Below are 14,323 nucleotides of genomic sequence, written 5' to 3'. Positions count from 1 at the left end.
TCCCAGTTGTCCTGCATTTGCCCCAGCCTTTTCCCAAACAAGTGATTTTTTAAAATTTATTACTGAAGTGTAGTTGACATATAATGTTATATTAGTTTCAGGTGGACAATGGGGTGATTCAACAATGCTATACATTACATAGTGCTCACCACGATTAAGTGTAGTCACTACACAGTATTATTACAATATTATTGACTATATTCCCTATGCTGTACTTTACATGTCTGTAACTTATTTATCACTAGATGTTTGTATTTCTTAATCCCCTTCACTTATTTCACCCATTCCCCACTCTGGTAACCATCAGTATGTTTTCTCTATGAGACTATTTGTTTTTTTATTTGTTCATTTGTTTTCTTTTTTAGACTCCACACATTAATTAAATTGTGTATTTGTCTTTCTCTGACTTATTTCACTTAGCATAATACCCTCTAGGTCCATCCATGTTGTTGCAAGTGGTAATACTTGCATATATATATATATATATATATATCTATATATATCTATATATATCTTCTTTATCCATTCATCTATCAAAGGACACGGGTTGCTTCCATACCTTGGCTATTATAAATAACGCCGTAAACATAGGAGTGTACAAATCTTTTCAAAATAGTGCCCAAACAGGTTATTTGACAATGCTAAGGAAATCTCCTCTCTGGTGGCTTCCCTGGTGGCTGTACTTTATCCATGACAACTTTACATAGAAAGCTAGTGTTCTATCATTCTGAACTGCTCTTAAAAATTGCTTTTTAAAAACTTCATTTCCTACCCAATTTTCTTTAAAACCCACTAAGACCTTTCTCTCCTTCTTCTTCCTCAAGCTTCAAAGTATACCTCTCTCCAAAGCCTACCCTGACACTAGGAAGATAAGCTCTAACTATATAGCCTCTAAAACAAATACTTTCTTTAATGTGAAAAGGAATGTAATACATTAAATTATCCTTGGTTTTATCAGACAATATATTTTTTTCTTATTCTCATGTATGTGATTATTTTTCCATTATTGATTATTTTTCATCTAAAAATCTTGAAGGGGAGCATCACTCTACTTAACAGTTTACAGAGAGAAACAAACACAGCAATCTAGACACGAGAAAGTATTATAAACCCTATAAGTGGTGATGATGGCAGTGTTCCCAAAGGGACAAGAAAAAAAAGAATATATATGGCTTATATGTCCACATTATGTAACAGATTTCATTAATCAGTTGGTACCACTGTGTACCAAGAAGCAGCAACCACATGCGAAGCCTGGGCCAGGTCTCTTGGCTCTCTGTAAAATAGGATTAAAGTCAGTCATGGAAATACACTCAGATAACAAGATTACAGGAGCCCCATCTGATCACTACAATGCTAAGGAATGAGTTTTCACCTGGAGCCTCAAATGCACACATTTCCAAGGACCTAAAGTGGCCTGACCACAGCTGACTCCATCAGTCATGGGAAGAATGAGAACATACTGACCATGGCCAACAACATCCATTTTGAGCATTGGCTGATCACAGGAAAGACGTGAAGGGCTCAGGGTTCTTGGGTTCTTGGGGAGTAAACCTATACTGTACAGATGCCTTGAGTCTACACAATAAATCTCCTACATTGGATATGTGATCCCATGCAGTAAAAGAGTCTGCAGATTGAACGTGGATTTAAGAGCTGACTATATCCTGCCTTCCTTTGTTTGGAAGAAGTCAGCCCGATCTCCAACACTCCCCTAAAAGCGCGGAAAGGACCCCACCCCCGCCCTCACTTGCTGCAGTGAAAAGGGTTCTGCCCACATGCTGTTATAGACTTACACCCCCTGAAACCATCTCTCAACCTGATTCAGTCCCAAAGCCTTGCTCCTGCGTGACCTTGAAGTGTAGAGTCAGCAGCCCCAGACAGCCGGGAAGCAGGTGGGCATGTTGGACTCCTTCTTGCAGGCACATGGTCAACTTCACTACTCTGCACTTTTCAAATTCTTTAACTGCTCAGCAAAATGTAACAGGACCTTGAGTAAAATTATGCACCACAGCATAATGAATAATAAGCTCAAACCAGTGCTATTTGAGAAATTCACCACACTGGAGTTCCTCAAAAGCATCATCTTTCTGGAATATATTTGCATAATAGCTTATTGCCACACCTGAAGTGTCAAACTTTACCCCTGGGTATGTGTGCGAGAGCTTTCTCATCCGTCAGCAAAACAGCAGGATGGGGCCAAGTTCATCATTTCGCTTCTCAGATATAATAGCATTGAGACACAGACCAGAAATTCCAGTTAAGGAAATCTGAGCCAGAGAAAGGACATGGAACAACTGGCCTCAGACACAGGGCCCGTCAGCCATAGAGCCACGGAAGGCTCCAACTCCTGACCTGACACTCTGTTCTGGAGGTGCAATGGGGGATGCCTGGCACCTTCCCTGGTGTCTAACCTAGTTAGAACCACAGCATTATGGCAATAAAGGTCTGACCATCATGCTGCCACTTCTCGGAAATAAAAGGTATAGGGGAAGGATCGCTTGGAAAAAAGCCATCACTTGCTTTTACTAGGAACATTTTTTAAAAATTTCATTTATTTATTCATAAGAGATACCAAAGAGAGGCAGAGGCACAGGGAGAGGGAGAAGCAGGCTCCCTGTGGGGAACCTGATGCAGGACCCAATCCCAGGACTCCAGGATCACAACGTGAGCCAAAGGCAGATGCTCAACACTGAGCCCACCCAGGCGCCTCTGTTAGGAACCTTTTGGCCTCAAGGGACATAAAACCCAACTGGAAATGGTGTAAGCAAAATATGGAATACACTGGCTCACGCAGCCCAGAGCTCAGTCAGGCCCAGCAGACTCAGGGGCCAGGGCGGGTCAGCAGGAATCATGGTCCCATGTCCCATGGCCCTGTGTTCTTGTGTTTGCTAAACTCAGGCCTAGCTTGCTTTGTGGGGACGAGAAGGCTGCCAGCAGCATTCAGCCTGTGTCCTGCCCCTTCAGGCTAGGGGGAAAGAAAGGACCAACTCTCCTAGCATGGCTCCCTGCCCGGAAGCCCCAGAACCCACTCAGGCCAGGCAGAAACAACAGATCTCTGGGGCTCAGGTGTGAACTCTGTCTTTCTATTGCCTTGGCCCTTTGGCCACAGTGTCACTTCCTTCTCGGTTTCTTACCGGAGGCCTAAAGTCCAGAGAAACATTGAATGCAGAGCCAAGTTTCAGCAGAAAGAAATGAAATCTGAGGCAGGCCCTGCATGGCTGTAAGTTCTCCATCAGCACCATTTGGCTGAGCTTCACTGAGCCCCTTTTGGCTTCACGGGCTGCCTTGACACCTTTATTTTATCATCTATAACTAAAAAATGTTTCTCCTTACTTCTGTTCCATTTAGAAAGTTTGGGACTTGGTCCATAATCCTGTCCTGGCTGCACCCACAAGTCCCAGCACCTGCAGTCTTCCCAGATGTGGCCCCATGGTGGCTGAGCTGTGTTAACCCCTAAGCACATTTCTTTTATCATTTTCAAAGTGATTCCTAAGCATTTTAAAACTACTTAAAATTCTCACACTTATATATGCACCCAGACAGCCCTGCATCGTCCTTTCTGTGGAGGGAGGTTCGCAAAGACCTACCGTTCGCTCCGAGGAAAAGTCAAGGTATTCTTTGATTCCTTTCACAGGTGTCTGAAGTTATTGAACACCCCATAAAATTAAGGGCAGGTGATGGCCCCCAAGAAGAATTTTTCATATCAGCCATTTAAAAAGAAAATTGCATCTGGGTAAGTTCGACCCCCTTTCTGGGCCTGAGACTTCATTCAGGCTTGCAGGTGGTCACTCAGTGCCCCTGAAGGTCACCAAACCCTCATTTCTGTGCTAATCTCACAGCTCCAGACCTGAAAGGCCTGGAACCAAAACACCCGCCTCACATTGTTGGTGACCACAAATTTCCCAGTCTAAGAGGTCCCACGCGACCAGGTCTGGCAGCACTGGAGGCAGCAGGCCACACCCAGAGGGTACCCCTCATGCCTCCGTGCTCAGGTTCTGGAGCTTTGGAAAGCCACCTGGGTGACAGCACATGGCCAGGGCCCGTCAGGGTGGGAGCCCTGCTGAGACCCACTGCATCATGGCACCCCGGGCTGAAAGAAGTCATTTCTGGAGACAGGGAGGCTCAGTGAGGTGGCCTCGAGGCCTGGACTGCCCTGCCTGCCCTTCCAGCCAGGCTCCTCCACTAAACAGGGCTCTTGTGACAGCATCTCTTTCCCGTCCCAAACAAACCCTTTAACTGGCAGCACTGAGCTTTTTTAGTGTGGGAGGCATGTGAGAGGCTTCTGGACATAAGGAACGTGCTCAAGGCTTAGAAGAAGACCAAACCTGGTTTAACGTCTTGACTCTGCCATTGACTCATTCTGTGACCTTGGGCAAGTGAATTAACTTCCCGAGTTTTCTTTTTCTGATCTGTGAAATGAGAAAAATGAAATTCTATTTCTAGAATGGGTATATGGACAAGAATGAATATATTTGGGAAGGTGAGCCCAACACATGCCTAGGCATGGATCTGAGAGCTCTAACAGCCCTAAGACATCTGATAAAGGACCTTCAAGACTTTCATCTCATTATGTCCAGGCACTTTGTGAACATATCCAAATAAGTTGTAGAGTAGCTTAATTGCAAGTTGAGATATGTAAATCCCACCCGTGCATAATTGCAAATTTTAATTATAGTGCTGCATTTTACTATCAAACCACAAGCCAAATAAACTTTCTGCTTTGCATTCGAGAAAAAATAAAAATAAAAACTACCTTTTGAGAAGCTCCAATGCTTTGCACAAAGATCTTAAGAATCATGCTTAAAATAGCTCAGTGGGTAGAGAATATCCAAAAAATCTTCCCCATTGTGAAAAGGTAAAAAGTAAAGTGCGATGTTGAGAACTTCTTTGACTGCCTGCCCTGAGTCAGGCACGCTGGCCCTGTCCTGCACATCGTCATTAACCACGTGTGAAGACAGAGATGGTGCCAGGCCTGTAGAGTGTGCAAGTGAGGGGCTGGAGAGATGATGAAGGGCGTCATTGAAATGGGCCTCTAAGGACTGGAATGTTAAAGCCAGTGGGGTCAAGAGTTGGTAGAGGAAATGTAAATTTCTGATTTTCATTAAAATACACACATAAGATTGGGATGATGAACGGCTGGCTTGGCAATACTTTAGTAAAATAATCGAGAGATTTTAGATTTTAGAAGGCATAAATGAGAGCAGAACATCTGGCTCACAGGAAGTCACATCTACCATGAGCTGAGTAGATGACATCTGGAACAGGCTGGAAGGGAGGGTTAGAACCAACCCAGCAAACATCTGGATGAGGGCGGCAAGGATGCCTGAGGTCTGGACCATTTCAAAAAGTAGGGCTGTTCAGCCTGAGAAAGAAGGCAGTGAAAGGAGAGATCTGTAGGAGGACAAGAGATGTAGGCGGCGTGAGGATGCTGGTTGCTCCAGCAGCAACAGGTGTGTCCAGGTGAGAACACAGGAGCAGACCCAGCACGTGAAGAGCCCACTGCTGTGGCAGACCCCGCTCACCGGGGCTGCCTAAGAAGGCACGAGGGCTGCTCCACCCAGAGTAGAAGAGGCTGGGAGCCTCCTTTCTGTGGGGGTTCTGTAATTCCAAGGGTCTGTGCTAGCCTCGCTTCAATATTACAAACCCACAGAGGCCCTAGGAAATAACACAGTATGATTCATGGAAGCCCACAGAGACTAGTTGAAATATTTAGATCATGTAGTCTGTTGTTTGATAAAATACAAAATAGTGACTCCCTAGAGATGTTGTTTTTCCGCTAAGGCAGCAATGTTGCTTAAAGAACAGGACCGGGTTTGCGATGGGTGGAGGCATCAAAATAAACACAGCACTAAAAGGTGAAGGCTAATATTTAAGGGGCATGTCAAGCACGCTGTGGAGTCGATGTTACATGGTCTATACTTGCGTCCTTTCACCAGTTGGCATGATTGCGTTTGGCCATTTCAGAAGGGATTTCTGATAGGTTGCAAGGACATATGAAATATGTCTAGACATAGCTGAATTAAAAGTTGAATGAGAGAAGACAGTAATATTGGGAAGGAGAACAAAATGGGGACAGGATTACCACAGTGAACCATGTCTCGTTCAGTATTTACGACTTCTGGGAGGCACAGAGAGCCAGTCAACCCACTTTACAGGTGAGATACCTGAGGCTCACAGACTGAATAATTTCCCAGAGTCAAAACACCTAACCAAGCATATGTGCTGGGGTTTTCATGGAGCTCTGGCTGGCTACAAAGCTCCCACTCTCTGGTGTACTACCATTGTCTCAGGAAGAGCTGGGATGAAGTAATGCTGATTACCTTCTTGCTAACTAGACTGGGACCAAGGACTACAGGAATACAGAGTTGGAGGTTTTCACAGACCAGTCACATAGAGAGACTCCTATTAGTTAAAGCCTAGCATGGTGCCCTCCCATAAATGCTTAACACTTATTTGTGGAGAAGGATAATGCCTGGAATGATTTAGCATTTTATTTTATGTTTGAAAGACTTTATCTATTTATTTGAGAGAGAGAGAGAGAGAGAGAGAGAGAGAGAGAGAGCACGCACAAGCAGGGGGCAGGGCGGGGAGGGGGAGAGGGAGAGGGAGCAGACTCCCTGCTGAGCGTGGAGTCCAATGCAGGGCTCGATCCCAGGACCCTGAGATCATGACTTGAGTTGAAGGCAGATGCTTAACAGACTGAGGCACGCAGGTGCCCCCGATTTAACATTTTATAACCAATTTGGAGAATCTGACAGAAATGTAACCACCATGAAAGCTATACTTTCAGATAGCTGTTCTATGTGTCTCCTCATAGCGATGTCATTTTATATTTTATACAAGACTTTTGATATATCCAAACAAACTAATTTTTAAAAAGATTTATTTATTCATTAGAGAGAGAGATGCAGAGACACAGGCAGAGAGAGAGAAGCAGGCTCCTCGCAGGGAGCCTGATGTGGGACTCAATCCCTGGACCCTGAACCGAAGGCAGACACTCAAGCGCTGAGCCACCCAGGCATCCCAAACAAACTCATTATTAATGGAACTTTTCATTCATCAGGGCTAACGATAGTCAACTCCTTTAGGACCAAGATATTTGCCGAGATAAGCAAAAACACGAGTTAATATTTCTAGCCTAAACATTTGTTTCACATTAATGACAAAGTTTGGTTATCTAGCAATTGTTTATATATAAAGAGAAGGGTGATAGATCATAATATCAGAATGTGTTTCTAAAGCTTTTAGAATACTCTGACATAAGGGGATTTAAACACAAAAGGCACTATTATTACAGTGCATTTGTTGTCATTGCCTGTAATTTAAGTGTAGACACCAGGCAGAGCTCATCAAGACAGACCTTAAAGCCCATATTAGTCAAGAGAACATCGGTTTAACAGTGACCTTTCTAATAATGGCAAATAGAACCCAGATGAAGGGATCCCTGGGTGGCGCAGCGGTTTGGCGCCTGCCTTTGGCCCAGGGCGTGATCCTAGAGACCCAGGATCGAATCCCACGTCGGGCTCCCGGTGCATGGAGCCTGCTTCTCCCTCTGCCTCTCTCTCTCTCTCTCTCTCTCTGTGTGACTATCATAAATAAATAAAAATTTAAAAAAAACCCAGATGAAGATCTTTTCCCTTTTACACAATACTTTGGGACTCAATTCACTTAATAGAGAACACCTACTACGTGCTTGGCCCCCATGAGACCCAGGATAAAAAAGAAACAAGTCCATATTTGGAGAGAAGTACAGTCTATGCCAATCCTGGGTAGAAGTAGCTGATGGCCACAAGGCCAATTTATCTTCCAAAGACAGCTGCCATAATACTTCTCATTCCAAAGGCCTTCCTGAACCTCATCACTCTTACATCAAAAGAGGGACTGTGGGTGACTGTGGGAAATGGAGAAGTTGGGTAGTTTCATGAAGGGCAAGGCTTACCCAAGGCAAGGCTTGGGGGATCCACAATATGTGATCCATAATCTACAATATGTGAGGTATGCAGAATGTTTTGGAAATAAGCTAGACATTGAGATTAAGATGGAGGAGGGTCTGGATCTGTGCTGTCCAATGTGGTAACCTCTAGACACATATGGTATTGAAATTTGAATTCACTACAACTAAATAGAAGAAGTAAAAATTCAGAGGGCACCTGGGTGGCTCAGTAGGTTATGTATCTGACTCTTGATTTTGGCTCAGGTCATGATCTCAGGGTCCTGAATTCAAACCCTGTGTCAGACTCCTGGCTGGGCAGGGAAGTTGCTTAAGATTTTCTCTCTCCCTGTCCCTCTGCACCCCCCTCCTCAGCTTTCTCTTATTTTCTCTCTCTAAAAAAAAATAAATAAATAAAAATTCAGTTCCTCCATCACATTAGCCCTGTTTCAAATGGTCATGTGGCCAGTAGGGCTGCCGTACTGGACGGTGCAGATGCACAGCACTTCCAGGAATGCAGAGCTTCTTACTGGACAGTGCTGCTTCACATGGTATTTTTTCCTCCTTCTCAGGCAACTGTGATTCACCACAGGCCTTTGAGACAGCATGGAACCTGGTGTGATGCGTGCAGAATTGACGAGAGTGCAGGGGAGTCAGGAGGGCAGAGGACACATTTGTCATCTGCCCCCAGGGAGGAGCAGTGTTGGGGAACAGGAAGCCTGTGGATTTTGAGACAGTCTGGCCTGGGGAAAACAGACCTGCCATAGTTACCAGGGGGCTGGTGATGTACTTATCGGCTCCTTGGGGTATTAAAATGGTTTCTTTACAGCTTTGGGCTCACTGGAGACTTGGAGAAACTAAAGTCAGCTTTTGAAGGCCCAACAGAAAGCCTGGAGGACGGGAGGGCTGGCAAGCAAGGCAGTGGGGGTGGCAAGGGAGAGAAGGCCCAGGACAGGGGACTGCAAGTGCACCAGTCACAGCGCAGCTTGGCGGTGGGGTGCGGAGGTACACCCACTGGCATTACGTGCCCACTGAATCTCTGCAGGAAGAGTATCTTTCATCAGCATTTGAAAGTGAGGGGACAAGTAGTGAACAACTATATAGAATCAATAGCCCTTGTGACCAAGTGCTCCTTTGTAACGGAGCAGCTGTGTAGATGCTCTCTAGCAAGAACACGGGTAGGGTAGTCATTAGCATTTGAAATAAAAACCAACAGTTTAAGATAGAATGAGCTTTCCAGAGCATTTGCAGGGATCCAGATGAGATTTCCTGCCATTTCCTTTCCCAATACCTACCCCTTAAATGTCCTGAAATCCACCACTGATCTTTTAAGCAGCCAGGCACAGGACTCCATACTCTGATGTTTAATGCACGGTGACAAGCCTGGGTTTTGCATCAGGAACTTTTTCCCCCAGTGGGACTGAACATTTTCTCTAACTGGGCCGCCTCAGAGAGACCCAGTAAAGGCTGGACAGCCTTATACATACCCCAGTTCCTGAGGTCCCTTCCCAACCACAGCCAAAGGTAGACACCGCCCCCCGCACATATCAGCGCTAACCTGGGGACAGAACAGCTCACAACATAATCCATTATTTGTGACACCAAGTAAGGAAATGTCAACGCTACTCTAGAGGCCCACACATTTAAGTAACCCACACAAGCTGCCAGCTCAAGTACCACACTGCATCCTGGAGGCGGAGAAACTAAATAAGAAAACACAGAACACAAGAAAGCCCTTGCTCTGCACAAGCGTTAAGATGCCTCCCTGCGATAAAAATCTCCCCATGGAGCTTGTCTATTCCCCTTTCTGTTGGGGAAGCTTAAAACCCTTTCTGGCTCAACATGCATCTTGCTTATGTCAGACTGCAGGGCAGAAAGACTGGCTCCTAACTCACCTGAGAATAGGAGACCAAGAGGAATCTTTGGTACTAACGATCAAGTTGAAAATATCTTCCACTTTCCTGCCTGGTTAAGAGCAAAGGCCTGGCCACTCTTATTTACAAGTTTAAATGTGGTTTTCAGAGCTCCAAAAAGAGACCCCCTCCCCAAATTGTTTTCCCCTAAAGAAAGGTAAAGTAACAAGCCAGTGCCCAGCGTTTGCTTTTCCTCTCTAGCCCTGTAAATACGCACAGTATCTCTTTAAACAAACACAAAACAGGACTCTCGCTTATGTGCAAAATTTCACACAGCTACTTGTCCTACTGCAAAAAGCCCAACCTCTCTTAGAATATGAGGAATCTGCCAGGAACCCAAAGGGTCCCCCCCACCTCTTCCTGGCCTCCCAACCCTGGCCTCACATGGAGGACTCTGGTTTCATTGGTTCCCCCCCCAGGGACACCCCAAAGGTGGGCTTGCCGGAGGTGCGGCACCTCGTTGTGGTAAACACCTGTCAGTGTGGGCCAAGTGGGGACTGATGGACATCTGTGCAGAGCAGTCAGAGAAGCACAGCAGCACAGGCTCACACGGGGATGCTCTTCACCAGGCCTTGTTCCACAGGCTCTATGTCTATGAACTCATTTTCTCCCCACAGCAAGTCTGCGAAGTAGGTCTCTTGTTTTGCCCCCATTTTACAGAAGAGAGAGAGAGAGGCCTGAGGTCACTGGCGTTAAGTGGTAGGAGTGAGATGTGAGCCCAGGGGGGCTGGCACCACAGGCTGAGTTTTAATCACTACCCACTACTGCCAGTCCCACGGAGGTGTGCATTTTACCGTCACAAAAGCCATCGAAGGGGAGAAAAAGAAATCACAGACTTCCTAGGTTAAACTGGTCTTGCATGAGACACTAAGAGCACATGGTAAAGTGCCAGAGTCGTGCAAAATGCAGACATACTATTGAAGGTGGACTGGGGTTTATGGGCTCAGACAGGTAAGGCTAAAGTTAGGGGGAGGAGTTCCAAAGCACAAGACTGCCTCCTCTATCCCCCGCTGAAGATGGGCCCACTGGCCAGCAGGCTCCTCTGCCACCTGTCCTCAGCTCCCTCCCCCCAGCCCCCCAAGCCTGAGGAGCTCTGGAAAATTACTTAGTGAACCATGACTCTGTCCTCACACCTTTCCTTAAGAACTAACTGCCCCCACTCCATCACTGTTTGCTGGAGGAAATTTATGACCAGCCGGTCCAAACAGTCAAGAAAATACATAAATCATCTTCTACAAGTTTCATAGCGCTCTAGAGAAATGAGTGTCCTCCTTTATGCTGAGCTGTGAAGTGTGTACACTTGCGTGTGACAGGCATATGTGGGATACTCACAGAGGGGTACTGCCAGGAGGGGACACGTGCCTTCCGGGGGCAATCTCCGCCAAGCAAATGGGATGACGTCAGCTCCCCCAACCACCTTCCTGAGGGCAACTAATAATACTCGGCAGCGAGAACCCATTTCTCCTGCAGGATCGGTGAAACCTGGACTGGAACGTGACTGCAAATCTGTGCTCAGGCCTGTTCTGTCCAGAGCCTGGAAGCTCCCCATGCTGAGCGATGAACTGAGGGAGCCACTGGGGGACATGCTCAGCTCCCAGCAGGCGAGGCATGAAGCCTGAGCCTCAACCTGGAGGAAGGTGAAGGAGCATCCAGAAGCATGAACCTTAGCAAAGCACGTGAGCATCAACTTTAGGATCTTACTTGTAGCTCTTCTCCCAGAATTTCACTGGCCTAACATATGAGGTGATGAAAATGACGCTCCCGAGAAATGGGCTCAGTGGAGTAGAAAAGATGGAGGTGACAATCGTCTGAAAGAAAAGCATGGCAGAATCTGAGAGTCTTGAGTTAAGGCAAAAAAATTTTTTCAGTGTTATCATACATTGAAATATTATCTCAGGTTTTGACTCGTTTATATTAAAGCTGTTTTCTCACCAAGGAAAGAAAGGAGGGCATACACTTGATCTCTCTGTGTATACAGTCAGGAATATAAAACTTTCAGTAGTATCCTGCTAGGTCTCATTTCGCCAGCATGAAAACCAAATGATTCTCATAAAAATCCCAGCAGCCTGGGATACCCAGAGTATGATTTATGGCAAAGACTTAATATCTAAGGTTTGGGAAGAACAGTTTCTTTTTACTAGGATATCATTAGCAGGACAAAACACACTGTGCTACATTTAGTAAAGTATTAAGTAGCTTTATAAATAATTAAAATTAAATTACACTTTTAAGAGAAATAAATAGCACTGTTTGAGAAGGTAGCATCTCCATTTCTCAAGGAATCTTTCCCCACTATTCAAAAAAATATGTTCCTTATGATATATTGAACACCAATGACTCAAGTCATGTCTGATTTATAAGCTAAAAATGTATACATATGAAGTCACAGCATTCTGCACTCTGTCTGGGTTTCTCACATCCTGGCAGGACTCACTTTTACACACCCTAGTTAATCAGAAACATAATTGTTCAATATTAAAATTGGTTATGTGGTCATTTTTGGAATTAAGACCAATTAACTGAGTTCTAGAAATTTTCGGAAGGTGTCACAAAGGCTGGTCCCTTCCCAGTCTGTCTCCATCACTCAAGGACTGCTCCTAGCTGCCAATCTCACACGTCGCCCTGGTGCAGGGGTGACGGTGGGACTGTGGCTGAGGCGACAGAGGCCACTGTGGTGCCAGACTGTCCAGGGCTTACACAGGCACATTGTGCCTCATCCCTTGTCCCTGCGGGTCGGGGCTCAGAGCGTCCCGCTACAGGTCTGATCTGACCTCCTACAGGGCTGATCTCCCTGCCTGAAAGGGGACTTTCTCACCACTGCACAAATTGAGGTCTTATTTCTTTACCCTGTGTTCCAAAAAGTACTGGAACAACGTAAAAAAGAAATGCCTGGCACAGATAGTAAGACTCCATGTGTCACTGTCAATCAGAAGACAGAAGTGATCCAGGCACCCAAATGCTTTTATACTCTCCGCCAGGTGCTAGAGCCTGGGGGCTGTGGGGGTTGGTCATGGGGACCTTACCACCCACTTACATGTAAATCCAGAAAAGGAGAGCCTTGTGCTATCATGGGCACTTCCCCATGCATTTTCACAGACCTAAACTCAAAGTTTTGCTTTCAGAATAATTGTGTCTATTTTATTTTTTTCAACTTGCTATTTACCTCCACGCAACCTCAGAAGTGAAATGACATATCCTCCATTAATAATCCATTCCATTGTGGAATTGTTTGGGTATCAAAAAGATCTCTATTGTGCTAGAATTTAAATCCAATTCCTTTTATTTTGACCTCGTGCACATGGAGAGCTACAGAACAATGAGCTACTGGGAAATCTATTATCACCCATCAGTTTTTTCTTCATTGGAAAGCTGAAAATATTTGAAAACCTGGGCCACAAAACACACCAAATTAACCATGCCCCTTGTCACGGGAAGAAAAGGGAACTGCATGGGGGATGTCATGGAATAAAGGTACTGAAAAAATGTAAGAAGGCAGAGCCATGGTGGGAGTGGGGGTGGGTGCAGATTTTTCTGACAGGAGAGGACAGGAGGACACTGTGGGGTTTGCAGAAAAACCAGGACAAAGCCACATGGCGCTGGGGCTGGGCAGGACGCTAGAGGGGCTGGCACTGCTCTTCTTTTTGATTCTATATATTTCCCCCAAGATTATGTTGTCCATTTTTTAAATGCCAGAAACAATTACCCAGAATTTAAGTCCGGAAAGCAGTGTGAGCCTGTAAATAAAGTTCTATGTGGTAGGAAAGGAAATAAAGTTTAACAGGTCAGACATAGGGCAGAAGTGAATAGGTGGCCTCAGAGGTTATTTTAGTTAGGGGAAATTGATGAAGAAATACAGCATTCTCAAGGCAAATATGAATGCCTGTGAGTATAACTGCTCAGGCAATGCCAAGAAACAGGGACTCTGATGAGAACAGGCACACGGGGCTCTCTTTGTTTCTTACCAACAGGGAGATGGTGATTCTGTCAAAAGCTTGTAAAATGAAAACATTTACATCAGTCCTTAAAGTTAAAAACAAATCATTTGAAGCTCAAAAGAATATACCAAATAGAAAATTGCCTTCCCGGTATATACATTTAACAGAGATAATCTGGCCGGGTCTGTGTAATTACTGGAAGACAATGGTTTTGTATGGTCTCTACTTGTAAAAGGGTGAGCACTCTCATCCGTCCCTGGAGGTTACAAGCTCGGAAACTAAGAGATGCTACCAAGGGAGAAAACATGCTAGTACTGGAAAAAGCAATTTACTAAACAGTGCCCCACTGGCCTGAACGCTAATTCAGTTCCAAAATGGAGCAAATTAGTCCCTTCCTGATGCCAGGATTGAACCCACAGCTTCTTAATAGAGTGATAAAATAATTAATGTTTCAAAATTAGTCGAGATCCAGGGCTGGTAGCTTAGGACCCTCATAACTTTGCCTTGGCAGCATATATATCCAGTTTTCTCAACTATTTGGG

The 14,323-nt window shown here is 45.2% G+C and overlaps 1 protein-coding gene across 4 annotated transcripts in view; it reads right to left on the bottom strand.

Moving 5' to 3' along the window:
• The window catches only part of PCNX2 (pecanex 2), a 290,657-nt gene that overhangs the window by 66,930 nt on the left and 209,404 nt on the right, over nt 1-14,323 (bottom strand). For all 4 annotated transcript variants that reach the window (XM_072755955.1, XM_072755958.1, XM_072755956.1 and 1 more), the window contains one exon: nt 11,548-11,677. In XM_072755955.1, the coding sequence (XP_072612056.1) occupies nt 11,548-11,677 (130 nt within the window). The remainder of the gene's footprint in view (nt 1-11,547; nt 11,678-14,323) is intronic.

This window comes from Vulpes vulpes, chromosome 4 (genome assembly GCF_048418805.1).
Source record: "Vulpes vulpes isolate BD-2025 chromosome 4, VulVul3, whole genome shotgun sequence".
NCBI lineage: Eukaryota > Metazoa > Chordata > Mammalia > Carnivora > Canidae > Vulpes > Vulpes vulpes.
This window is presented reverse-complemented; position numbering and strand designations above follow the sequence as displayed.